Here is a 27,678-nt window from a genome sequence, read left to right on the forward strand (position 1 = left end):
GCTGGCATCAGGCCGGGCAGGGTGGGGGTGGGGCCTCCAGGCCGCTCCAGGCACCGGGAGGGGACCAGGCAGGCGCAGCAGGGTGGGGTGATCGGAGTAGAGGCGTCACCCCGTGCTCAGCAAGGAGGCCCAGGGCTTAGGTGAGACCCGGGGGAGAAGCCAGCACCCCAACAGCCGACTGCTTTCCCACCCTGTGTCTGCAGGAGCCCCCAGCTGTCGGCAGGGACGCACCCGGGGCCACGCAGTTCTCTGCAGGTCCACGGAGGCTGCGCTGGTCCACTTGGCTTCTGCCTCTGTAAGCAGGACACTGGGTGCCGGCGGCGAGGCCTGGGGAAGCTCAGGGAGGGGAAGCGGGGACAGGAGCCCTGTCTACCAGCTTCCAACAGCGCAGTCCCCTCCTGCAGGCGGGGGGCAGAGCCTGGGCCGGGTCAAGGGCTGGGAGGAGGGGGCCCTCGGGGAAGAGGCCAGTGATCGCCACGCACACGCAGGGTGACGTCCCTGAGGGCCAGGCACTGCGAGCCGGGAACCTGCAGCTGCCGCAGGGACGGGAAACGCCAAGGGGCCGGAGACTGGGTGACCAGACCCGGGAGGTGGAGGGGCTAAGGCGGCCACGGGGTTGGGGCGGGGGCGTGCCCCATGGGACCGGCCCGGCCTGACACTGCAGCCCCAGCCCTCTGTTGCCCCGAAGGCCTGGCTCAGGTGTGCTCTTAGCATCAACAGGACACACGCCAGCTCCCGAAGGCTTGTCTGCAAAACAGCGACAGCCGCCTCCTGGGACTCCACACCACACGGGAACACTTCGGGATCACGAGTTAGATAGGACATATTACTAAAGTCAAAGCTGGGGCCCCTAGGCGGCTCTGCCGGCGAAGCCTCTGCCTTGGGCTTAGGGTGTGACCCCAGGGTCCCAGGATCGAGTCCCGTGTCAGGCTCCCCGCAGGGAGCCTGCTTCTCCCTCTGCCTGGGTCTCTGCCCCTCTCTCTTTGTGTCTCTCATGAATAAATAAAATCTATAAATAAATAAATAAATAAATAAATAAATAAATAAATAAATAAAATCAATCTTAGAAAATAAATAAAAAGGAAGTATTTTCTGAGACCCAAGAGAGAATTGGAGACAGGTCACAGAGAAACAAAAACAAAATGTGAGGCCCCACCAAAAAAAAAGACATCACCAGAAATGCCGAAAACATAATTTTAATTAAATATTTTCTATTTCCAAACATTAAGCTCTTTTGATGGTCGTAAATCCTACTTCGGTTTGTCTCCATTCTCAATTCCCGTCTGTATAAATATAAATAGTATTTACTGATTCACATTTGACACAAGATTCCAGATGTGTTTAAATGGGAAAGCGAGGGGGGTGCAGTGGGAAGGGCCCCTGGCTGGGGTCGGGAGCTGCGGGCAGTCACCAGGGCCACCACGAACCCTGGAGGGGAGTCCCCCTTGCTGGGGGGCAGCGAGCGAGGACGCAAGGGGGCGGCTGAGCGGGCTCCCAGGACCAGGACACCCAGAGCGGTGGCGGCGTGAGCCCCGGTGGCTCCGCGGCCTGACAGGCCCCGCTGCCTTCCCGAAGGGCCGCTTGCCTCTGAGCCCACGGCACTTTCCCAGAGTGGCCCTGGTGGCCGGTGGGTCCTGTGTGCTTCTCAGGCAGTGCTTTGCAGGGGGCACGAGGGCTGCACCCCCGAGAGCGTTCCTCGTGGGAATGCAATGCTGCGACATCAGAGGGAAGTGGGTCAGCTTGGCCCGGGGCAGGGGCAAGCGCGCGGAGGACACCCAAGCATCCCCTGTGCGAATTCCAGACCAGAGCACGTCACGCCGAGATGCCCAGAATCTGAGCAGAGATCTTTGGGACAGAAGCTTAGCAGGTCGCGGCGAGCTGTGCACCGAGCTCCCCGGGGCTTCTTCTCCCCGAGGTGCCAAGGCCACAAACACGCTCCCATCCTGAGTGTCGTGGGACCGGTCGGTGCAACAGGGACGGGCGAGGCTGCGGCCGGCCCGGCGCGGCCACTCTGGGTTGGGGCGGAATCCACCCCACACCCTTGGATACCAGAGCGTGTTCCTATCTTTTGTCCTTTGCACACGTCCTTGCACACGCGACTCTGAGCCACATCTTCCCCTGCAGCGCCAAGTCCGATCCACGTGACCCTCGGGACCTACAAGCACATGAGCCCGAGAATCAACAGACGCAACGAAAACTCCAGGAATCCAGCAAACGCAGACCTTAGCTCCCCACGGAGGGAACGAAGGGCACAGGGCGGCCCCGTGCACAGCGGGGAAGAAGCAGCCCAGACGCCGGGCTCTGCCCCCAAGGGTGCGTACCCGGGCCTCGGTACCCGTTTTCCGCTTCTGGCCAGGCTGGCGCTTTTACCTTCACGCCCGAAGTCTCCACTTTCAAGCTAACTGGCAACGTCCTTCTGGATCGTTTCCTGAATCCTCTCCGCCAGCGCGCGAAGATGGGCTTTTCTGAGGCCTCTGATTAGGGTGTGATACGCGTCCCTCCTCCCGTGCACCTGGTACCAGTGACGCAGCAGCTGCACCTTCTGCTCCGCTGTGTCCTGCAGGTTGTCGTTCTTGATCTCGTCTATCTTGGCTTCGTTGATCCCGTTCTTCCGAACGAATTCCCTGACCTGTTTTATTTTCATTTGTTCAGCGATGCCGATGATGTATTTGCTCAGGTCGATGTCTGAAAGGCAGGGGACAGTCTCTGACAACGCGTCCTGCTGAATGTAATTGTCACCAATGAGAACTACGCGGATCCCTCTGCTCCTAGTGCTGGGGACACCAGTTAAGTCCCAGAAATGGGGAGCACTGGCCGGTGGTGGAGACACAAAGCCAGAAACCCGCTTGAGCCCCCAGCCCGACCCCTCCTGGGCCCCCAGTAATTTGCTCACAACAGGGCAAGACGTACGAGGGAAGAGGCCTGGACGAGATGCCTGCTGACGTTCTTATGATGTGCCGACCGGTGACCCAGAGACCGGGAGGCAGGCAACGACCCGGGGACCTTGTCTGTGACTCGCAGGCCAAGCAGCCCCGGGCAGAGCCCCGGACGCCGCGTCCCGCCCCTGAGCCTCAGGACCCTGTCCACTGCACCCGATTCACTTCTAACTATGAGCATTAGTTACACGGCGGACCCGTCAATAAGCACTCGGCGCCGAGCAGAAAGGCCTGTGAGCTCGAGGAAGGGCGGGAACACGTCCCGGAACCAGCGGCGTCAGTCTACCCCGAAGTCAGCCCATTACCTTCGAAGGAAGCGTCTCCATGCAATTACAGGACGGGAGCCTTACCTGCACAGTTTATTGGTATCACTTCCTGGGGGAGACAAAAAAAAAAAATGGAAAGAACATGATAAATAAGAATATATTTATAACAGTCTAAATCTGATTGTCTAATTCGTCCTTAACCCTGAAGGAAATACAGCCAGTAGCACGATGCACAGAATCAGCTAAACTGTGTCCTTAAAAAGGATTCTTTTCCCATTGAAATTTTTATTCTGCAAAGTTCCAGCTTTGCCAGAAACTAAGGTGTGTGAGCTTATCTTTTATGCAAAGAATCAAAGGGATTCACGGAATTTGCCGAGACGACTTTTCATACAGACTTGAGAAAATAACATAATGAACATAATTCTCAAATTTTCTTTTTTTTTTTTTTCAAATTTTCTCTATAGCAACTATTCTTTTTTTTTTTTTTTTTGACATGTCAAAACGGTTTAAGGTAGAGTAGTTCAAAGAGCCCTGGCCCCAAGCAGAAATCGTCGCTCATCGAGCGAACTGCTTTCTCTCCCAAACGTATCTTCCGAGATTTGAAACGCTTTGCTCTCACGCTGGAGAGAGAAGCAGCGACGCACGGTCCGCGGGGCCCGGGTGATGCGTGCGTCCCTGCGGTGACACCAGCACAGGACACAGGCTTGGCCCCATCCCGCCGCCAGCTCCCACGGCGTGTGTGTCTCGCACTCGGTTAATTCGTCCTTGTGTGAGCTGTGTGGCAGCCTCCTGTCAACCAGGCGCCGTCCCCCGCGTCCCGACCCAGGCCCACAAACTCTCGATAAATACAAATAAAAAGCCAAATGGCCGCTTTCTCTAGTTTCTTAAGGAAGTGGGTGTACGTTCCAACACCTACAGTAGGAGGGGACGGTGTGGGTCCCAGGGTGACATTCCCTTTTGTCCTGCGCCGTTTGAACAGCCCTGGAAGATCAAAGAAACTTCTATCAGGCTCCGGTCCCAGCCTTGGAGGAAGCCCCTAGGACACACCATCCCACCAAGGAGAGGGTGACGGGGAAGGACGGAGGCACCGGCTCTCCAGGCTCCCACCCCATGAGGCCAAACATTCTCGAGACATGTCACGTCCTAACTGAGCCGCCCCGTGAGCACACTGGCCTCGTCAGAATGACGTAGGGCACGGCCGCCGCTGCTGCCTTCACCAGGACGGACGTGGCAGGTGTGAGGCAGATGCGGGAGCCACAGGGCGTGGAACGTTGGATTCCGCGGCCTGGAATCCAAGTCATTAAAACTTGTCACCTCTCCGTGCTTTATGAGTGATTCCGAGGGACCTTCAATGGCGATCACGATCATGCCCAGGCGGGGCTCACCTGTTGGCTTTACTATAACCCTCGCGTTAACTCCATTGCCTTGGTGTCGTAAGTTAAGGGGCAGAAATAAATTAAAAAATCCCCCAAAAATAAAATAAAATAAAATAAAATAAAATAAAATAAAATAAAATAAAATAAAATAAAATAAAATAATAAATAAATAAATAAATAAATAAATAAATAAATAAATAAATACCCAAAGACTGTGGCGTTTGACCCAGGGATGGGGCACAGAGCACAGAGGTGTCGGGTGTCCCCTGCCTCTTTCCCAGGAAGATCCTGCCTCCCGTGGGGCCCTCGGTGAGCATGCAGGGATCACTTCTGATCCTCGGTCAACCCTTGTCCATAATGAGGATGGGACCTTCCACCCACTCCGAGCTCCAGGATAACTGCTCAAACACAGCAGCTGGCGGATGGTACCACCTAGTTCTCAGCACCTGGCAGGGGTGCGGTTAGGGCCGGTGCTTAACGTGAGAGCTACCTGCCCGGCAGGAGCCGTCTCATGGGAAGGACACGGAGGAATTCTGGTGAATTCTACTTCCCAAGTGATTTCAATGTGCGGTCTGAACAAAGTAAGCACTTACACCAGCACACGAGCGCAGACATCAGAATCGGGATGAGGACGCAAAACCACAGGTATCTGGAGCTGGATCCTGTAGGAGCCACATTGAAGAGCGAACGTGAGCACAGGAAACCCGGGAGACCGAGCGTGGGACTCCCAAAGAGTAAAATTTCTTCATATTTTTGACAGCAGGGATGAGAGAAAGGAGGACATAGTCATAAAGAGAAATCATGACCTTCTTTACATTTGGTGTCGCTGGTCGGTGTGCACCTCTCAAGGATTCCATGTTCACACCTAAAAAAACAACACACAAAGGAACAGGGATGTCTGGGTGGTGCGGCCGCTTGTGTCCCACTCTTGATTTTGGCTCAAGTCATGATCACTGGGTCACAGATCGAGCCCCACATCGGGGTCCCACACTCAGCTCGGAGGCTGTTGGGGTTCTCTCTCCCTCGGCCCCTGCCCCCCACCACGTGAACGTGCACATGTGCATACACCCCCCCCCACACACACACACTCTCAAAATGAATAAATGAAATTAAAAAAAAAAAAACAGAGGAAATTTTAAAAAGCCTGGGGGGTGGACTCCTTGACCACCTGCAAGGACACCACACTGTAAATCCAGGGCCATTTTAGTCATCTTTGCATCTCCGGCAAACATACCCCTCCCCCCGGGTATTGCTAGATTAGCATCTAAAGCTGGTACCAAAAAAAAAATTAAAAATAAATAAAAAAATAAAGCTGGTACAAATTCATAACATAATTTGGATGTTTGGACAAGAAATATCCTAGAGTGACTGTGCTTGTTGTTAAGATATCAAGAGTTAAAGGAAGGTATGAAAATATTGATAAATTGGAAAAAGGATGAAACAGACAAAGATTTAAAATTGGTAGTAAATGGGGCGCCTGGGGGGTTCAGCGGTGGAGCGTCTGCCTTCGGCCCAGGGCATGACCCCGGGGTCCCGGGATTGAGTCCCACGTCGGGGTCCCCGCAGGGAGCCTGCTTCTCCCTCTGCCTCTCTCTCTCTCTCTCTCATGAATAAATAAATAAAATCTTTAAAAAATAAAATAAAGTTGGGAGTAAAAAATTATTTAAAAAGTAATAAATTGGGAGTAAAATAAAAAATAAAATTGGGAGTAAAGCAATGTTCTTAAAGTCATAAACTGCAAAAAACTATTTCAAAACAGTCCCACTGAACAATATAATGACGGGTCGACAGCCCCGCCCTCGACCCTGCTCAGCAAGCCTACCCAGCCTGCGCTCAGGTGTCTCGTGGTGGGCAGGACGCGCAGGAGGAAACCCTCGGTATCTGAGCACGACGGTCAGACTGGCTCAGCCCTGCCCCAACTCCATGCGCCTGGCGAGTTACCTAATCCCTGTGAGCCTGTTTGCTCACTGGTGACAAGGAGTCAACATGACAACAAGGAGGTTCCGGTGATTGAGATTATGAGGGACTTAGAACTATTACTATAGCCGACCCTTGAACCACGTGGGGGTTGGGGCCCTGACCCTCCCCTCTGTCCCCACATAGTTGATGATCCTCAAGTAGCTGCTGACGCCCCCGAAGTGGAACCTCTAATACCCTACTGTCGGCCGGAAGCCTTACTGATGACACGAATGGTCGATCGACACATTTCATGTACTACATGCGTTTTATACTGTATTCTTACGATGAGTCAGCTAGGGAAAAGAACATTTTACTTAAAAATCAAAAGGAAGGGGCGCCTGGCAGCTCAGGCAGGTAAACATCTGACTCTTGCTTTTGGCTCAGGTCATGATTTTGGCCGGGAGATGGAGCCCTAAGGCTCTGTGCTGGGCGTGGAGCCTCCTTGGGCTTCTCGCTCCTTCTCCCTCTGCCCCTCCTCCCCGCCTATTTACACTCTCTCTCTGTCAAAAACATAACAAAATAAAATAAAATACATGATAAGGAAGAGAAAATACATTTACAGTGCTGCACTTATTGAAAGAAATCCACTTATAAGTGGACCTGCACAGTTCAAACCCATGTGGTTGAAGGGTCGACGTATTGTTATTATCGTTATTCTCATACATAAGTCCCTCCCCCACGGTCCCTACTCGTCCCACCATCATGAGGCCCTCCCAGACCTGGGGGCCTAGAGGTATTCAATAAACGTTTGGAGACTGGATGCTTGAACGAACCAGTAGTTGTCTAGTGGCTTGGAAGTGGAGCAAGACTAGAAGACAAATCCTTGACTCTCAGCCAGTGTTGCTTCCCCCCCCACCCCCCCTCCCAGGATGACATGGTCTGTCAAGGTACATCTAGCACCTTGATCAAAGAAAGATGAGGGATCCCTGGGTGGCGCAGTAGTTTAGCGCCTGCCTTTGGCCCAGGGCACGATCCTGGAGACCCGGGATCGAATCCCACATCAGGCTCCCGGTGCATGGAGCCTGCTTCTCCCTCTGCCTGTGTCTCTGCCTCTCTCTCTCTCTCTATCATAAATAAATAAAAATTAAAAAAAAAAAGAAAGATGAAAACTTACGTGCTACACGGGTTGCAGTGTTCGCACGGAGAGACATCACAGTAGAAGTTTGGTTTACATCTGCACTTGGTATTCCGGGTCTGAGTACAGTTTCTTTCCACTTCTAAGCCTAGAAAGCCAGTTTGCAGACTATTAGTTACAGCAGCTGATGAGCAAGGGCCGCGAGAGAAGATTTGCGATCTACCCTTACGTCAGCACACCTTCTGCAACACACAGGTAGCGTTCACCTGCAAAAGAGGCAACCCCAGGTGAAGCAGTTGAAATCACTGGGCAGGGTTTGAAGAGGACAGATGGACAGTCCAGCAACCAACATAGCCCCACTTTTGCTGGAAGGATTGCCCCGTTCCTGTACGGCCTGGCTACTTAGGGCATGGCTTGTGCACCCACCTTGGGGGGTGGGGTCGTGATCTCAGGGTCCTGGAATCGAGCCCCGTGTCATGCTTCCAGCTCGGGGGCGGGGGGGGGGGGAGTCTGCTTCTCCCTCTCCCTCTGCCCCTCCCCTACTCATGCTTGCTCGCTCTCTCTTGCAAATAAATACATAAAATCTTAAAAAAAAAAAAGGAAATGCAGAGTATCAGGCCCTAGTCAACACTTAGTGAGACCAATGCCAAAGCCCTTGCTTAGAGATTCTGATTTAATTGCTCTGAGGTGGGACCTAAATGTGAACATTTTTCATAGTGCCCTGTGTGATCCTAACATACAGCTAGGGTGGAGAAACATTGCTTTAGGGCCCAAAAAGGGACAAGAAAAGCTTTATGTCCTGGGATTTCTTGATATGAAATGAAACTGGGGAGTTTTTCTGTTACATCTGGATCCAGGCTCTCATGACAGATTGAGGCATCCATAAAAATTCCAGTCCTCAGTTAGAATTAATCAGGACAAAACAGATCTCCAAAGGGGAGGGAGCCTCCAGCCTCCCACCCACCTCTTGGATTCCTCTGTCCTTGTATCAGAAGGCTCCTGAGCTCTTGCCGGCTATACCAAGAACACAAATCAAGGCAGGAAAACAGAATTTACGCACCTGTTCACGAGGTTCTTATTTCATCATTCTGGGAAAATTGCCTAGATTTGATATGCAAATGTCTAGACTAGTGATTAGCTCGGTACCTGGCGCTGCTTCACTCCAGCCAGCTCCATCCTGCCCGCCCCTGTATGCCAACCCGGCACCAGAGTAGGTCCCAACCTCAAAACCTCAAAGTGCATTATACATGGCTCTACATGGAGTGGCACTACTGGCCTTTCTGATGGCTTTAAAGACACTTACCATGCTCTCCATCACAGATTCCACATCTCCTGCATTTAGGAGACAAATGCGTCTTGTCTGTGTACTCCTCCCCTTCTTGGCAGGGCACACAGTGTGATTTACCCGCATAAGACATGCAGTCACTTTCCTTCCGTGTGCCTGCCCAAGAGAAAAATGGAGGCAGCGTTGGAACACGAGGTGGACGTACAACAGCGTGGGAGATATGCAGGGGTGAGGAGGAGCGGGAGTCAGAGTCGTCAGACTAATGGTATAGAAACACAGTGGCGCTGGGGCGGTCATCATAAAAATCATGTCAACACACGGGAAATCTCCCAAGACGAAAGCCCAAAGAGTCACCCAACAACTGTGCCTACAGACAGCGGAGGATGAGCTACACTATTTTTAATGCACGGAATGACCACATGCACAGAAGCCTATAGCAACTTCCTTGCAAAGAGGGCAGAGGTTCACATCCATTCCTCTTTCTATTTTTTTTTTGCCATTAAGGCACAGAGTGTGTTTTGATGGGAAGGCATGAGCATACCTATAACAAAATTTGCTATGAGATTTGTTGTCTTAGTTCACACGATTATAAGTAATACTCACATTTGCTTTACTTTTCAAATAAAGCGAGTCATTGTATTGGTGTCAGGAAGCCTTGGATGACAATGCTTTATGCTGAAACTTCACTTATTTGGCAAGTGTCTATTAAATGCCTAGTGTGGGTCAGGCCCTGTCAGGAGCCAGAGATCCTGCAGGAAATATGACAAAGTCTAGGTCTCCGAGGGTTTCGCATTTCCAGGGAGGACACAGGCAATGCCCGGACCAATCTATGATGTCAAGTGGTGGTATGTGCCTTGGGGATTAGGGCCAGGAGACGGAGGGTGAAGAAGAAAGAGACAGAAAGCACGAAGGAAAATCTAAGAGGAAAGCATGGCTAGTGGCTCTGATTATTCTTGGTGTAACTAATTAAAAAGAATAGGCAGAGTCTAATCGGCCCCACACGTTTGCTCCTTCCTGGGCACACGTTGTTCTCAATAACCTCACAGCATTCTTTTTAAGAAAACAAAATACTACATAAGCAAATCATGAGATGGAGACAGGTGCGATATTGTGTAGTCAACAAAGAAAACAAAATGAATTCTGAAAACCCGGCACCAAATTCAAATACCATGCGTTGGGGCTGTGGAACATCACGGCAATGCCTGAGAGCGCTGAACCAAAGAACAATTTTGTCGAATTTTGCTGATTTGCCAGTGGTATTATCGTGGTTTCTAGACGAATTGGCCCCTTTAAAGAATTACCCTGCAGAACACGCCTAGCACAATGCCTACCACACGACTGTAAACACGGGGTTTTCTCTCCTCCAACGTACACAACCCAAATTTATCAAAATATCAAAAATGAGTGAATGTTTTGGGTTTCTTTAGTAAATTTGTTTTAGTTAGAGAAAGCGTGAGTGAGCGGGGTGGGGGCAGGAGAGAGACTCTCAAGCAGACTCCTCGCTGAGTGTGGAGCCCAGCGCGGGGCTCGATCTCACAACCCTGAGATCACGACCTGAGCCGAAATCAAGAGTTGCTGCTTCACCCACTGAGCCACCCAGGAGCTCCTACTGTCTTGAAAAATGAGATTTTAAAACACATTTGTTTCTAAAATAAAAAATAATAAAAAGTAAAAAAATAAAAATAAATAAATAAATAAATAAAATAAAATAAATAAAAAATAAAAATAAATATAAATATAAAGTTAAATTAAATAAAAAATAACAAAATATAAAAATAAATAAAAAATAAAATAAAATAAAAAATAATAAAAAATTAAAAATAAAAATAAATAAAAAATAAAATTAAATTAAAATTAAAAAATAATAAATAATAAAAAATAAAAAACATTTGTTTCTGAGCGTAATAGAACCTGGAAAGGTTAGGGGAGGGTAGGAGCAATTCCATGTCAACTCCCATGCGGGAGCGTCATGGTTATCTTGGTGCATCCACGCGGGGAACCTGTACACGTGGGAGTATACGCAGGTGTGCCACGTGTGCCGTGTGCCCCAGAATCCTTCTTATTGGGTAAGGTGGGTGATGAGCACTTATCGATCAAGTAATCAGAACTGTCGGTTCACCTAGGGTATCATCGAAAACCATACTGTGAATATTTTAATCAGCGAAATATAACTGAGTGATTATCGGCCAGCCTTGCAGCGAAGGAGAGAGTAATACGCATTCCAGATTCTTTCTCACATAGGTGACCTTCAAAAAGCCTCCTTCCTGTTTTTCTTTGTCTTCCCTCCTCCCTGCATCCTTCATTGTTTCCCTCTCTCCCTTCTTTCCTTGCTTCCTCTCTTTCTGATGGAAAAATCCCTTCCAGGTACCAATAATTTATACGAAAGGCTTTCAAGCGGTCTGTGATTTTTTTCCCCATTGATTCTGACCTCCTCTCATTCACCAACAACTCCGATAGCAGCTCATCCCGAATAAAATCCTCCAAACATGCAAATGAGTTTTCACAGAAGTAGGAATCTGTCTTTTCTCTGTATTTGTACAGCATCGGCTCATATAATAGTTCGTTAAATTACGTATTAATTCCACAACACCAACGAGCATAAAGACCTGGAAGCAGCTGGAAGAGTGACGAGCCTACAGCCCCACAAGAGGGAGCAGGAGCAGGAAGCGGGTTAGTGTGTGCCAAGCACCCCAGGGTGCTGGGGCGTGGAGCAGGGTCCGTGAATCCAGCAGGCAGGTGGGCCAGCGACCCCTTTGGGAGGCTCCGGGGAGCTCCCATCAGGGAGCGTCTGACTCCTGGTTTTGGCTCAGGTCGTGAGCTCAGGGCTGTGGGATTGAGCCCTGCGTTGGGCTCCACACTGGGCGTGGCACCTGCTCTGGATTCTCTCCCCACCCCAGAAAAGAAATTCCTTTGGGGAATTTATACATTGAGGCTACGTCAGAAAACATGACATAGTTGATGGAGACATTCCAACTCTTGAAGACTCCAATTCCCCCAAAACAATCCGTATCCCTGGGTATCACAATGGAACGTCATGCGTACATTTTCCTTGACTTCTGACTACTTTTGAATACGTGTCCCCCATAACCCTGCTGCATCAGTAGGCATGAACGGTTTCAAGTCTTGGGCCCACCTATCTGAATTTCTTTCTTAAAGGGTTCCAAGGACTTACATTCCAGTCGTGGTTTATGAGGGTTCTTATCTCAAAGGCAAACCCACCGGGGCTGAAGGCACGTCTTAAGTGAAAAGTTGTTAAAAATGCAAAATAAAAGAAAAGCAAACAGACACAAATCCTTGGCAGCAAGATGGACAAAGCATATTGATTTTGTTTGAACCTACATTTTAAGTTCTAAAAATATGAAGGAGGGCAGCCTGGGTGGCTCAGTGGTTAAGCGCCTGCCTTTGGCCCAGGGCATGACCCCGGGGTCCTGGGATCGAGTTCCCAGTCGGGCTCCCTGCTGGGAGCCTGCTTCTCCCTCTGCTTGCATCTCTGCCTCTCTCTCTCTCTCTCTCTGTGTGTCTCTCATGAATAAATGAATGAATGAATGAATGAATGAATGAATAAATAAAAATATGAAGGAGGATCCTAGCTCCTGGACAAATAGATGGTGCCTGGCAAGTTATAAGAAAGCCAGGGAGCTGTTCCGGATTCCTCTCCAGAGGAGAGTACACGTGAATAGGCTTAAGTATGAATGGGCTGGATGGCAAGGCCAAGCTTCCCTGAGGGTCATTAACAACTGGACGGGGGGCCTTGCAAGGGGGCTGGTAGGATCTCCGCACCCAGGCCCTGAGCCGTTGGGCTGCTGGGGGCCCCACAGCCTGCTGCCCACGGCCCCGCGGCAGCTCCCACGGGTCTTCCCCGGATGTCCCTGTCCCACTTCACAGCGCAGCCGAAATGCCGACGCCGCGAGCTGGTGCCAGCTCGGCTCCAGCTGCAGGAAAGGGCCGCTCGACGACACTTTGTGAAACGTCCCATCTGCTCCTGTTCGAAGGATTTCCGATCTGAGATTGGTTTGCATTTCAAACCGCTGGGGTTAAAAGACCGTTGGGTTTGCGCCCATTGCTCTTCTAGCTCGTCTAGTTTCAGCTGCAAAAAATGCAAATGCATTTTGCAGGCTCAGAGACCTCCTGATTGAGGGGAATTGCCAGATCCACCTCCTGAGGGCGGGCGGGGGTCCCTCGCTGTCAGAGATCCACCTCCTGAGGGTGGGGGTCCCTCGTTGTCCGAGCTCCAGCTGCGAGGATACATTTAATCAGTTCTGTTGTGAGAAGCTTGAAATTCCGACCGTCTTCTCTCGCCACTGAAAAGTGGAGCTAAAGAGAGAGATATTAAAAAAAAAAAGGGGGGGACGCCTGGGGGGCTCAGCGGTTGAGCGTCTGCCTTAGGCCCAGGGCGTGATCCTGGAGACCCAGGATGGAGTCCCGCGTTGGGCTCCCTGCATGGAGCCTACTTCTCCCTCTGCCTGTGTCTCTGCCTCTCTCTCTCTCTCTCTCATGAATAAATAAATACATAAAATATTTAAAAAAAAAAATAAAGAGAGAGAAAGCCTCTCCCTCCAGGGGCACCCATCACCTGTGAATGCCCTGTCCTCGCGTCCACGGCAGCCACGCAGGAAAGAGGTGAACAAACCCATTTCGGGAAGGTAATTTCCTAGTTGTTGTTTCTTTCCCCGGATAACGTCCTAACGCAGGAGGACCAAGCGCCAGAGGAGCAGCGACCCCTCCTGAGCCCGACGCTCAAGCTGCCTCGGGGGTCTGCGGACTCACCAGGAGGACATGCATCACAGCACAGGCTGTTCCCGTGAAGCGGGTCTTCCCAGCACCTGACGTCTCCCATGGTGACGTTCCTACCCGATCTCAACACGTTGTAGCTGAGGCCGGTCACTTGAGCCTTCACCCCCCTGGGCCACGGTCCAGCGATGGAGGCGAGCGTCTGCCGAGGAAAAGCAGGAGAGCTTCAGTGAGCGGGGCGAGGCCACCGGAGAGCAGGTGTAGGGTGGCACCTGCGGCTGCACCTGCGGCTGCACCTGCCGACGCCCACGGCCCCACGCGCCCAAGCACCCCAGGAAGAGCATTGCGGATGGGAGGGCCGGGCCCTGGGCTTCGAGGGGACCCTGGCTGCCACCCCCGCGTCGCTGTGGGCAGAGGCACCCGGACTCCCCAAGTCTCTGTTCCCTCATCTCTTTTTTTTTTTTTTAAAGATTTTTTTTTAAAATTTATTTACTCATGAGACACACAGAGAGAGAGAGAGAGAGAGGGGCGGGGGCAGAGACAGAGGCAGAGGGAGAAGCAGGCTCCACGCAGGGAGCCCGACGTGGGACTTGATCCCGGGTCTCCAGGGTCACGCCCTGGGCTGAAGGCGGCGCTAAACCGCTGAGCCACCTGGGCTGCCCTATTTTTTTTTTTATTTTTTTTTATTGGAGTTCAATTTGCCAACAGAGCATGACACCCAGTGCGCATCCCGCCAAGTGCCCCCCTCAGTGCCCGTCACCCTGTTCCCTCATCTCTAAAATGGAAACAGAAAAAAAAAATAAAATAAAATAAAATAAAATAAAGCGGAAACGGTCGCCTCCTCATGGGTACACTGGGATCATAAAAGCCCTGCAGCTCCGCGCAGAAGACGCAGGCGCCCAGGGCACCGCATGGTTATTATGTTGTTATTATCACTGTCATCACCATGAAGCTCTAGTGAGGAACAAGAGAACAAAGAAGGAAAAATCGAGAAAGTTCAAAACGACTTCAGGGAGGTCATGGAACCAGCTGATCCTCGACTGCGACCCACAAGTGGCCAGAGCGCGCTCCGTCTTGAAGGGTTATTATGAGGATAAAAAGTGATAATTTCTCCCAAACCCGGTGCTTGGGTTTTTATCTCTTCTTGTTTCATGATGTGACATGTTTTATCTCTTCCCATTTTATAAAGCGACCACAGAATACGCAATTGGGTTGCAAGCCTGTCTGGTTAACCAACCCCACAATGACTCAGCTGGGATTTTCTTCATGTTTTGCTCAGAAAAAAAGGTGAACTTCTTTCAGGGGGGAAACCAAGCTGTAGTCTATTTTGGGTCCCTTTCTTCCACAGATAAAAGCTTATCAGTCTAAGCGATACTGCGTCAGAATTATCTGAGTTATCGACTACAATTTCTTAGAAAAATGAGCCCTTTAAGACGTATGGAAGCATTTGGGGGCGGTCTCTGATGGGATTCTTCTCTCTGGTTTCCTAAATTGCGTTTGCTTTTTTTTTTTTTTTTTGGTCTAACCATAAACATAAATAATCTCTCGTTTTAGGTGGAATATGTAAAGTCTATTGTCAAACATCACAAATAATTTTAAGTATTAGTTCTGAGGATTTTTGTTAAGATCCTAGCTCATGGTTTTTATGGCACATATTATTTTTTCCCCTATTTTAAGGTACAGTAATAATACTAGCATCTTCCAAGTCGAGAGAACTAAATGTTCTTCATGTAGAAACCACTGCCACGGGCGCTCCTGCCTCTTCCCTCCTAGCCCTTCCCCCTCTGTCACTAAGGCCTGTATCCCCTTCAGGTCACAGGTGTCACCGGACCTCCGAGGACGGAGGGGCGAGGGAGATGTGGTTGCCTGCCTCTATTCCGGATGGATGTCTGTAAAAATGCATTCCTAGGGCCCCCGGGGGGCTCAGCAGTGGAGTGCCTGCCTTCGGCCCAGAGTGTGACCCCGGGGTCCCAGCATCGAATCCTGCATCAGGCTCCCTGAATGGAGCCTGCTTCTCCCTGTCTCTCTCTCTCTCTCTGTGTCTCTCATGAATAGATAAATAAAATCTTAAAAAAAAAAAAAAAAGCATTCCTAACATTCAGTCTTCCGAGAGGGAAAGCGATACCAAAGTATCAAGAAAATATGTCCTTGACCAGGGACACTGTCCAGCAAAAGGCAGAGCTAGGACTGGCCCGAGTCCCCCAGCAGCGTTCACGGTGCTCCTTCCCTGCACCCAAGGGACCAGAGGCCTGACCCCGGGCCTCAGCTTGCCCTCCTGTGCGTGAGCAACTGTGTGTACAGGACAAGCGAGCCCAGCGCCCCGGTCACAGGGACACTGCCGAGCACACTAGCTTCCCTGCCTCTTCGGTCCAACAGACATTTTTTGAGCATCTACTATGTGCCAGGTTCTGCAACTACAAGGCAAGAAACACACGGGCTGTAAGAGAAAGTGGGTATGAAGTCTCCAAAAGCAGATTTGCCCACGGGCAGGTTACCTGTAGTGCACTGATGGGGGTGGGGGGGTGGGGAGCAGTTACGCTTTATATCTGCACGACTCTTATTTTTTAAAACAAGTTTGCGGTGCTGGGGGCGGCTCAGTCGGTTCGGCGTCCGACTCTTGATTTCAGCTCAGGCCACGATGGCAGGTTCCTGGGGTTGAGCTCCAGGCTCCGGGCTCGGTGGGCGGCAGCAGGGCTGGGGTCTGCTTGGGATCCTCTCCCCCTCCCTCTGCTCTTCCCCTCACTTGTGCTCACATGCTTGTTCTCTCTCTCTCTCTAATAAATCTTTAAAAACACGTCTGAATCTATGACCTTTGTCCAAGGCATGACACGCAACTTGGAGCAAAAGATCTTTATCAGTATCAGTCTCTCTCTCGTGGTGACGGTTCCCCACTTCTTGCTTTATTTGTGGGTCATTCGATCATCCCATTAATATCAGCTCCTCTTCTAGATCAGAGAAGAATCGCCAATGCGTAGCAACTGCATCGGGTGTGCTAGGAAATAAAGACGTGATGGCATACTCTAATAAAATAAATTTGCTTAAAAAAAAAAAAATCTGGGCAGCCCCGGCGGCGCAGCAGTTTTAGCGTGGCCTTCAGCCGGGGGTTTGATCCTGGAGATCCGGGATCGAGTCCTATGTTAGGCTCCCTGCACGGAGCCTGCTTCTCCCACTGCCTGTCTTTCTCTCACTCTCTCTCTGTGTAATGAATAAATAAATAAAATCTTTTTTAAAAAATAAATAAAATAAATAAAATAAAATAAAAATAAAAATAAAAATCTGTCCATACCTGGAAGAGACCCGTTAGTCCTGTTTGCAACAGATAACGGAACATGAAGCCTCGGCACCCAAACTGAGTAGAAGCGACTCCTGCCTGGGGTCCGTGACCCCACTGCCACGAAGAGGGGACATAATAATGTTCCCCTCGTTCAACTCTGATGTCTCACCAGAAACTGAAGAAAATGGTACAGATTCAACTGCTGAAAAGCTCGGAAAGCTGGAACCCGATGCTGCGGGTGCGGCTCCTGTGACCCGGGGCCCCTCTCCTGCTTGGCACCCTGATTCCACCCCGGATTCCTGAGACACTATTAACTCCTGGTTTAGGTGACAAGTCAGATGTATACTCTCCCTCGTTTTGAGGTTTTTCATTGGAAACCAAAATCCAGCCAGCATTTGAGGGACGCGAAGCCCGGGGCAGAAACCTGGAAGACATGGGCATCACTGGCCGAGGGGCACCGACTTCAGCACCAACTCCTCTCACATCTGATCACATCCACTTCGCAGAGCTGAATTTCTGGAAACATTTCTTACTTAGTTCAGCATAAAAAAAAAACGACATTAAGTATGAAAAAGGAAGATGGCCTGAAGAGCACAGAGTGGCTGCTGCATGACGTGATGCAGCCAGTGCCCCACAGAGCTTGTGTTTGCTTTTCAATTGCTGCATTAACTCAAGTTTGCAGTATGCAAAGATTTAACCCAAACTGCTCAGGCAGGAACTGGGGCATTTTGACTCTGACAAAGCAGGAAACCCACAGAGAATGAAGTGATCTGAGTGCTCAAAACCCTTGTTTTCAGAAGAGCTGCAAAGGCCAGAAAATGGATGAAATGAAAGGTCTGATAAATGCGAATAAACAAAACAGAGGATAACCAGCTGGGGAAAAAAATGAGGAATAAGAATAGTTTTACAGGTCCCTCATCCTGGAGATGAAACAGGGAGAGCAACCCCGACTGTCCATTCTGCTGGGATGTTCGCTAATCCGTTAGTCGGATAATGAACCGAGCCGACGCCCCGCTGGGCGCCCCCCATGTGCCAGTCGGGCACCTGGGAACCAACCGTGGGCCAGAGCAAGGCGGCTCCCACTGTCCATGCAAGCTAGGCACGACAGGGTTCTCTGGGGAAACAGAAACAGGATGGGGGGGGCAGAGAGGAGGGGCAGGCAGGGCATGGCCAAATCCCGGCAGGACCCCAGGCTGCAGTCACGGGCGGGGGGTGCAGCTCACGTCCAGGGGCAGCCTCGCGGCCGAATTTCTTCCTCCTCCGGGGCCCACGGTCTGTGTGGTTGAGGGCTGGAGCGGCCCACCCGCATCGGGGACCCCACCTGCTTTACTCAGGGGCCACCCCCCGAAATGCCGTCTCACCAAGAAGCAACAGCAGCAGAAAACCAAGACCAAAACACCCTCACAAAGTCGTCCCAGGGAAGGAGTGAGCAGTGTCTGAGCTCTGGGGCCCAGTCACCGTGACACACGCAAGGAAGCACCAGGGAGATGCTCGGACACGCGCGGGGAGATGCATGGGGAGAGACGCGAGCGCCGGAGGCCTGCAGAGCGGCAAGCCGCTGGGATCGGGGTCCGAGATCGGGGTGCGGGATCGGGGTCTGGGGTGGTGGGAAGGCCCCGACAGACAGGGCATGTGCGCACAGCGGGGGAAGCCGCTGGGGAAGAGCTGCTGGGTGGCTTTCGGGAAAGGCTCTCCAGGCAGGTCACCCCCTGGGGACCCTGGAAGGCCATCAGGTCCTCGGCTAAGCTACAGAGACACAGAGATCACCATCCTGGGCCACGCAGGTCAGCAGCGTGGTGGCAGCAGGAGTCCCGGGGACGCTGGACGCCGCAGGGACAGAGGGAATGGCCCAGCCAGGAGGGACCCCGCGCTCCTGTTCAGCCTCGAGACAGGATTTCAACAAATGGACCGTCTGGAGTCTTTCGTCATCTACAGGATTTGATGTTTTCTGCAAATCCAAGACTGCGCTTCCCTGTGACTCACCCACGGGAATGTGGAGCGGGGCTCAGCCCATCCACTGACTCTGCCTGGTGAGGGACACGGGGCCCTGGGTGAGCCCCACAGGGGTCGGGGACACGGGGCCCTGGGTGAGCCCCACAGCGGTCGGGGGCACAGCGTCTGGGGTGAGCCCCACGGGGTTGGGGGCACGGGGCCCAGTGACTGAGGCCACTCTCCTCAGCATTTCCGTCCCCCCTGGGGCACGAGCCACTCACTCCATTTCCAGTTAGCAGGACAGGAAGCCCGGGTGTTGATTACATGGAGAACCTTCCAGCAAGTGCACGGTGGGGGTACGGGGCAGGTGTGATGGGAGCTCCCCGAGGGCAAGGCCACGTCCCCAGGGTCCGAAAGCGGGGGCAGGACAGCCCTCCTCAGGTGGACACCTTGCCCTGGGCTGCAGCTCAGGAAGGAGCGGGGTGCACCCGGCCGTCCCCCAAGGGTGCGGACTTGCTCAGAAGCAGCCACGACGCCCATGGGACTGCACTCTCCCACGAGGCAGCCCCCCGACTAGAAGCCTTGCACCGGCCCTGAGCCTTCGGGGCCCGCGGGTCTCGCCCATCTCTTCACGAGGAATGAAGCGGGCAGAGCCGGCCGGAGGACAGCCCCCAGGGCCTCACCGCGGTGCGACAGGCTGTCCCCATTCCGGGACGGCCAACAAGGGACATCTGACACGCCAGCGAGGGTGACACCCCGGGCTGGATGAAGCCACCGGCTGGAAAAAATTGGGACTACCCTTTGGGTTGCACCAAAGAATCAGATGCCCTGAGATGAGCTAGGATTTGAAAAGGAAGTTAAAAAAAAAAAAATCATCACCTTTTTTTTCTGTTCTTAGTGAAGCTCAAAGCAAACAGGAAAATAATTTTTTAAAGCAGCAAATTAAAAAAAAGAAAAAAGACACGAGGCAGTGAAACAGGCTAGCTCTTCGAACGGCAAGAATGACTAACAGGCGCCTCGAAGAGTCGGTGAAGTTTTTCTAGATTGAGCCCCGTCCTGTAAACGGCACAAGAAACGGAGCTGCGCTAATTCTGCTTGCTGGCTGGCTGACGTTTAGTTATTTAGAACCTGTGACGAAAAAGAAATTCTAACAGGACCAGTAACCAACTCTGGGAGGCATCTCTAGTCTATTAGTGTAAAAAATAAGGAAAGAGCAGTGACATTCTGTAGCAGGTGCATCAGTAAAATACAGAGAAATGAAATATGTTTTTCTACAGGAAACAGAGGAGTGAAGATCCACTTTCTTATTAAAAAAAAAAATGGGTACATAAAAAAACTGGCCTTAAGGCCAGTTTCTGGGGAAACCAGGAGAGAGCGAGCGAGTCGAGGCAGTGGGCATAAGGGACTGGCTAGACTTCTGAGTGATCAAGCAACGATAAAGGAAAATAAGGGAATCTAGAAAATTCTACCTGGGATTAGATTTTTTTTAAGATTTATTTATTTATTTATTTATTCATTCAGAGAGAGCGAGAGAGAGGCAGAGACACAGGCAGAGGGAGAAGCAGGCTCCATGCAGGAAGCCCGACGTGGGACTCGATCCCGGGTCCCCAGGATCACACCCCGGGCTGCAGGCGGCACTAAACCGCTGCGCCACCAGGGCTACCCTGGGATTAGATTTTGATTTTAGAGCTACAGTTCGCAAAATAGTCTTCAGAACTGTGATAAACCTCAGAATCACAAAAAAATAGTCTTCAAAACTGTGACAGACCTCAGAATCACAGGGAGTGATGCCCTGAAAAACAACAACAACAACAACAACAACAACAAAAAACGGTGCAGGTCCCACCATGGATGTAAAGAATCAGGGTCCCTGAGATCATCCCTGGCAAGTTCCCAGTTCGGGGGATGCTCACCGCAGCCCGAGGACAGACAGGGGAAGACCTAGGGCAGCCACCACCACAGTCACAGGGGAGAAGCTGCGGAGGTTTACAGACCAACAGCCTCTATGCTCCGCGTTTGCAAATCACCAAGTCTGCTTCTCGGGGAGAAATAACGATTCCAAAAATTGGCCTGAAGGAAGAGGAGTAATCCTGGTGGAGAAAACATAATGGGAGGGCCGCAGAGTCACTGCCCAGGGGCTGGGGGCCGGAGACGCAGCACAGACCGGGTGGCTCCTGGAAACGGGGAGGTGAGGGGAGTGGGGGCCACGCAGCAGGTGGGCCCAGGTCTTCCATTTTTCAGGAGCAACCAAAATCCTCCAACGTTTAGGGGGCAACCAATATTCAAAATAGGTACTTGTGTGTATTTACTGTACGTCTCAATCCCGCGTGGGCTAAACAGACAAAAAACCATAGTCTGGGGCAGTGGCTGCTCAATTTCGGAAATCAGGCCTAAATCCAATCAGACACCCATGGGAAGTCTACTTTGATCAAGGATTCTTTTGGGGGGGGGTGGCTGGAAACTGAAGCTCGGTCACCAGCAAGGGGCAAGGGCACAAGCCACACGCTCTGAGCCCTCGCAGTCTCTCTCTCTCTCTCTCTCTCTCTCTCTCTCTCTCTCTCTTCCAAGGCCTCTGCCCTAAGAAATCAAAAGTATCAATGTTTCTCACGTCCTGCATTTTTTTTGTCTTTTTTTTTAAGATTATTCATCCATTTATTCATAGAGACACAGAGAGAATGAGAGGCAGAGACACAGGCAGAGGTAGAAGCAGGCCCCATGCAGAGAGCCCGACGTGGGACTCGATCCAGGATCAGCAGGATCACGCCCCGGGCTGCAGGCAGCACCAAACCGCTGCACCACCGGGGCTGCCCACGTCCTGCATTTGTACTGCTTCCCAGAACGCAGACGTGAGTAAATCTGGGACCTGGCATCACTGGACCGAGGACAGTCCGTCATCCACGGCTCCGTGGCCACGTTCATTCTGATCCTGCAAGTTTACCCCAGCGGGCAGCTGAGCAACACCTGCGGCACAGGCTTGCTTGCCTTGGGGGGCTGCGTACAGCCGTCCAGTGAGCTGTAGTCTGATTTGGTAATTTATAAGTTACAAGGCCGGCCTTGCTCAAAATGCCCCGATTCCACACTAAATTCACGGTCATCCTTACATCCTTGGTGGAACTCGGGCCAATCGTCCAACAGAGGCGGCTGTTTCTAAATGCCCAGTGATGGGAGCGGCGTGGCTGCACAAAGTGTGTTCCAAAACCAGAAGCAAGCAGAGCTCAAAGAGCAGAACCAGCTCATTTCCTCCTGGTGAAGGCGGAGCTGCCAATCTCACAGGGATCCGTCTTTCTGTTTAGTTAGAGCTCCACTACTTCTATCTCACTTCAAAGAAAATAAAGGCTGGCAAGTAGATGGAATTATTTGTTCCTGTTTAAGAGGCTTCATTGGGGGCAGCAGTCCAACCATTTAAGAAGCGACGGGTGCTTTATTTTTCTTTTTAAAAGAAGGGTCTTCCAAAAAAAAAAAAAAAAGAAGAAGGGTCTTCCAGAAAACCAAAAGGATTTTCTAGCTGGTTAAATGCTGTTTTCAAACTTTTGCGAACAGATACACACAGATAAGCAAAAACAACGCAATAAATACTAAGCACTACGATACGGACACTGGCCCTACAAATAATTTTTTTTCGGGAATAAAATATAGGTAGACTCCAGTACAACTAGAAATGGTTTTGTTACTACAGTAGATCACCCAAAAAGTAATAAATAATAAATGATAAGAATTCTAGAAATTCAGGTTCACTGAATAAAAGCCTTCGCTGTACATGCATCCACTACAAACTGTAAGATTAAAGTTGTGTGTCCAAGGAGTGAGAGAAAGCAGACTATAAGTAGCACTCAACTATGGACAGGTGTGGACAAAACTAACAGGCCATAAGTAAAACGTAAAAAAAAAAAAATCTTGTTTTAGGTGATATACAATAAAGAATGACTCTATTTTTTCAAAAGTCACTGTTTGTTTGGCATCATCTGGCCAATTTCTCTACCTGTATCTACTGAAGGAGAAGAAAGAGATCCACTGTCCTCAACTTGGTTTCGACTTGCTTTTTACTTCTGGATCCACTTTTTTAGTACAGGCCCCTTTATTGGTTTTCATCACAAGGTGACAGTCTTTAGTACCTATTACAAAACATGTGCTTATTGAGGGACTTTTGGGACCTGAGATAATTTACCAAAAGACAGTTTGCTCACTAGGGGTTTTCGAGTGGGGGATTTCCTTACTCAGGTTTTTAAACATCTCTTAAGTGTTGGCTATTTTCTCCAACTGCCAGTTGTACCACAGTCATTGGCTCCCCCTCCCCCCAAGCACCCCAGCAGCATCGCCTTCCCTGCAGATGCTGAGGGTCCCACTATGGGGGTCCTTTAGAAGTAAATGACTCCTCTAGTGTCCCAAAGAGACTTGCATCCAAATCCTTGGTCTCCTTTGCCTCTCACTACTTTGCTTTCCCCCCCCTCTAAACTTAGGGCAAGAAATAAAATTTATTTTCTCTAGAATAAACTCTAATCCACCAGAGGAGACTTCCTTCTTCTCACTGGAGCCGATATGGTGGCTCTGATGGGCTCCTTGTATCAATCTCATTTCTGCCTCCCAATCTTGACATCATTCACGAGTTTGTGTCTTTCCATCCAGGTTGGTACTGTTTTAAATTACAGTTTCGTAAATTTGCTTCATTTTAAAAACTTTTCAACTCCTCTGCGATCTAAGTAATACCTACTTTAAAAAAATACTCATTTCATCTTTCTGAGGCTGGTTTAAGGAAAATGGTTAAATGATATAAATTAAACAACTGTTCTTTATTTTTTCCACTGAAAATCTTTCATATGATTCTTTATAAATACGTTAATTTTTTTTTCCCAAATGTCCTCTCCTTTCCCTTCAGCATAATTTTAGGACAAGTGTTCTAAGAAACGTAGAAGAAATTGGGCATCTAGTAACTTAACTGCCTGACCACAGACCTCAACAGTACATGACAAAACCTACCAGAGCCATGTGGTTAGAAAGAAAGAAAAAAAGAAAAGAAAAGAAAAGAAAGAAAAGAAGGTAGGAAGAGAGAAAGCACTGCCCACAGCTATTTCTCACACAAATTTCTAAATTACGTGATGCTTTTTCAAAAATCTCCGTTAGAAAATAAATTTATTATAAAAAAAAAATCTCCGTTAGACATTTGTAAATTGTTTGGGGATTTCAAACTGATTTCTTGTAGGTGCCGCGGATACAACAGCTAGAAACTAGAAGAGGGAAAACGAACTCCAGGAAGGTGGGAAGAAGAGAAGCACAGAGTAAGGGACAGGGGACAGCAACAGAGGCAGGAGGACCAGGCGGACAAGGTGGAAAGGGAAAATGAGGGAGCTCCGTCCCATCTACCCCCAGCCCCTCAACATGCTACCCATCTGCTTCTGGGTTCCATGTGATTGGCAGGCCCACCCCCATTTTATTAACCTTGCGACTATTAAGTGCAAAGGTGCAAAAGCCAGTGTTTGCTGGACATACACGAGATGACATGACAGAGTGGAAACTTCTTTAATAATAATAGGGGTGAGGGGATCCCTGGGTGGCTCAGCGGTTTAGCGCCTGCCTTGGCCCAGGGCGTGATCCTGGAGTCCGGGGATCGAGTTCCACATCCGGCTTCCTGCATGGAGCCTGTTTCTGCCTCTGCCTATGTCTCTGCTTCTTTCTCTCTCTGTGTCTTTCATGAATAAATAAATAAAATCTTAAATAATAATAATAATAATAATAATAATAATAATAATAATAGGGGTGAGCTACTGGACACGTGGTGGGTGCGAGGAAGGATTCTGTGTAACTACACATAAGGGTCACGTCAGGGGGGCAAAATGGAGCATAGTTTACAAAATGTAGACAGTGATTATCTAAATGATAGGGTTGTGTCAGATTTTTTTCAGGAGAAAGAATTATTTGTCTGCCTTTATAAATGTCATCTAATAAAACTTAAATTTCTTCAGCTCCTAGGCCATTTATTATGTAATCATAAATAAACACATATTACAGATACCATCATATTCAGTACATACAAAGTGTCCCTGGTGTTTTAAATACAGGCCTAGCAGAAAAGTTAAACAAGTGTAGCTCCCTCTGGGCTTTGATAATTCTGCTACACTTACCATATTGCTGTCCCCAGAGCTGAGATTTTTCAAAGTAACCAACACTGTAGTACCGTGGGGGTTAAGCACAGGAAGTAACGAGTGAGTCTGCGCTGTACAAATAGCTCAGTTTTGAATCTTGAGATTTCTCTCAGGGTTTCAAAAGGGACCCAAATATTGCATATGACTCCCAAAAGAGCCCGCCAGTTTTTCTTTTTTCCCCAATCCTTTTTTTTTTCAAATATTTTATTTATTTATTCATTAAAGACACACAGAGAGAGGGAGAGGTAGAGACACAGGCAGAGGGAGAAGCAGGCTCCATGCAGGGAGCCCGGTGTGGAACTCGATCCCGGGGCTCCAGGATCATGCCCTGGGCCAAAGGCAGGCGCTAAACCACTGAGCCACTCTTTTTTTCCCCAATCCTAAGACCGTTCCAGGCATCACCATCTCTTTCCTTTCAGCCTTGGGCGCAGGCTGGTGCACTTGGGAAACGGGTCTAAATCAACCCCAGCGCTGCCCCTCCCGGCAGCTGTGTGATCTCCGCTGAACCCTGGGCTCTCCGGCCTCCATTTCCGCCCCTGGAAGATGGAGATGAAGCCCCTCCCCCTCCCCAGGGGGCTTTGACACTGGCCTCAGGTGGCACCTGTGCACCGTCCTGCACCCTGCTGGGAACTTGGGTCGGTCCCAATAAAGTGAGAACCCACGATGCTCAGGGGCCTCTGCACCCCCAGGAGGGGGTCTGGGGCCCCGGGGGGCTCAGGGGTGGAGCATCTGCCTTGGGCCCAGGTCGTGACCCAGTCCAATGTCAGGTCCCCGCAGGGAGCCTGCTTCTCCCTCTGCCTGGGTCCCCGCCTCTGTGTGTGTCTCGCATGTATAAATAAAATCTTTTTTAAAAAAATGAACCAGGGATCCCTGGGTGGCGCAGCGGTTTGGCGCCTGCCTTTGGCCCAGGGCGCGATCCTGGAGACCCGGGATCGAATCCCACGTCGGGCTCCCTGCATGGAACCTGCTTCTCCCTCTGCCTGTGTCTCTGCCTCTCTCTCTCTCTCTCTCTGTGACTATCATAAATTAAAAAAAAAAAAGATTCAAAAAAATGAACCAAGTGTCTTTCACGGGCCACCGAGAGGCAGTCGTGGCCAGGGGCTCTCGGGGGTGGCGGAGGCCCAGCTTTCCGGCCGGAGCAGAAGCCACCGTGGGCCGCGGCGGAAAGGACGAGGGGAAGGCTGCGGAGGGAGAGGACGGACAGAGGGGACGCCCCGACCTGAGAGCGGCTCACAGGCTGCGGGAGCAGGATTCCCGGAAGGGAAACAAAAGCAGTTTCTTTTTCTGCGCGGTGATAGGAAGGTAAACAGGCCTCCAAGGCGCCTTCGGCCCCAGAATAACTTTGCCCAGAAAAGTCAGGTCTGGAGCTTCAAGTTTCCCCGCTGCCCCCGGGGGCGCTTTCTTCCTTAAAACTTTGAACTCTTGGGAAACGTGAGCCCGCGGCCGTCGGTGCCCTCCCCGGGCTCCGTCCCCCTCCCCGGAGTCGATCCCCTCCCCAGAGTCGATTCCCCCTCCCCGGGCTCGCCCCCTCCCCGGAGTCGATCCCCTCCCCGGAGTCGATCCCCTCCCCGGACTCGATTCCCCCTCCCCGGGCTCGCCCCCCTCCCCGGAGTCGATCCCCTCCCCGGACTCGATCCCCTCCCCGGGACTCGATCCCTCCCGGCGCGCACACCCACCCGACCCGAACCCGCGCGCGGCGGGACTCAGCGCACCTAGAGAACACCCGGGCCGCCGGTTCCAGCCAAGCGCAGCCGCCCCCGGGGCAGGAGACCGAGCAGCCCGCGCCCCCCGCGCCCGCGGGAGCCCACTCACCAGACAGCGGACGGCCCAGGCCCCCCACATGGTCCCGGGCGCTCCCGCCCGACCGCCGCAGCCTCGGCGCCCGCCTTAGCCCCGGTCCCCGCCGCCCGCAGGAGGGACCGCCACGTGGCTCCGCCCCGCCCGCCCGGCCCGCCCCTTTCCCGCCCGAGCCCCGCCCATTTCTCCGCTCGCGCCCCGCCCCTTTCCCCGCGCCGAGCCCCTTCCCGAGCGCAAGCCCCGCCCCCGCCCGAGCCCCGCCCCAGCCCGCCCCGCCCGTCCCGGAAGTCCCGAGCACAAGAGCGGGCGGGGCCGCGGGCGGGGGGAAGCCCGGGGGGGGGGGGGAGGGGAGGGAGGGGGCGGGCGTTCCCTGCGCGGAGCGTTTCCGCAGCTGCTGGCGGGCGACGGGTCCAGGTGCGGCCCCCGAGGCCTTGCGCGCCGAGTCCAGGCGGCTCCCAGTGCCCGCGGGCGCTCAGCTGGGTCCCGGCCTCCCGGGCCCGGGGCAGGACGCCGGGGCCGCGGGCTCCAGGAGCTGCCGGTGCTCAGGTCTTGGCCAACCTCCTTTATGACAAGGTTGTGAGGGTTGAGCGCTTGGGGTAAGGCAGCTCGAAGTCACCGCTGGTTTGGGAAAACAGCTCACGTAGTTTTGCAAGAATTTCACCGAAGGGAAGTCTGTGCAGTGACACGGGGGATTCCGAAAGTAGGGCGCAGGCAGGAGGGGAAGGTCTCGGGCGCTTAGGGCCGCGCCCGGGTCAAGGTCAAGGCCAGACCCTCTTGTCCCCCTCCTGGTCCACAGGGTTCGCAGAGCCCTCCCCCTGGCCCACTCTCTGCTCTCGGGGCCTCTGCCTTGGTGACATTTTGGTGACCCAAGGCCTGGGCCAGGGGACCCCTGCACCCTCCGTCCCCTTAG

At 51.5% G+C, this 27,678-nt stretch overlaps 1 protein-coding gene across 2 annotated transcripts; it reads right to left on the reverse strand.

The window, feature by feature from the left end:
• Positions 1 to 1,180: 1,180 nt before the first annotated feature.
• FAS (Fas cell surface death receptor) lies at positions 1,181 to 26,872 on the reverse strand. 2 transcript variants are annotated; one of them, XM_055323158.1, is made up of 10 exons: positions 26,784 to 26,872; positions 13,665 to 13,830; positions 8,916 to 9,053; positions 7,652 to 7,760; positions 5,385 to 5,443; positions 5,172 to 5,240; positions 4,119 to 4,183; positions 3,287 to 3,311; positions 2,371 to 2,685; positions 1,181 to 2,155 (listed from the first exon to the last, which is right to left on the reverse strand). In XM_055323158.1, the coding sequence occupies exons 1-9, from the start codon at positions 26,811 to 26,813 to the stop codon at positions 2,399 to 2,401; spliced, it is 948 nt and encodes a 315-aa protein (XP_055179133.1). In that variant the 5' UTR covers positions 26,814 to 26,872; the 3' UTR covers positions 1,181 to 2,155; positions 2,371 to 2,398. The 2 variants fall into 2 exon arrangements, with proteins under 2 accessions (XP_055179133.1, XP_055179132.1); XM_055323157.1 differs by having other exon boundaries at positions 1,181 to 2,685.
• Between the last annotated feature and the right edge of the window lie 806 nt (positions 26,873 to 27,678).

The sequence above is a fragment of the Nyctereutes procyonoides genome, unplaced genomic scaffold (assembly GCF_905146905.1).
Source record: "Nyctereutes procyonoides isolate TBG_1078 unplaced genomic scaffold, NYPRO_anot_genome, whole genome shotgun sequence".
NCBI classification, from domain to species: domain Eukaryota; kingdom Metazoa; phylum Chordata; class Mammalia; order Carnivora; family Canidae; genus Nyctereutes; species Nyctereutes procyonoides.

Bases quoted from the DNA above. Each gene is read 5' to 3' on its own strand.
- FAS (XM_055323158.1), bottom strand. From the start codon at position 26,813: ATGTGGGGGGCCTGGGCCGTCCGCTGTCTG. The intron at 5,444-7,651 runs GTAAGTTTTCAT...TTGTTTTTTTAG, and splicing joins CACTGCAACCCGTGTAGCAC to GTGTGAACATGGAATCCTTG. The intron at 3,312-4,118 runs GTAGGTGTTGGA...TGTCTCCCCCAG, and splicing joins CCACACCGTCCCCTCCTACT to GAAGTGATACCAATAAACTG.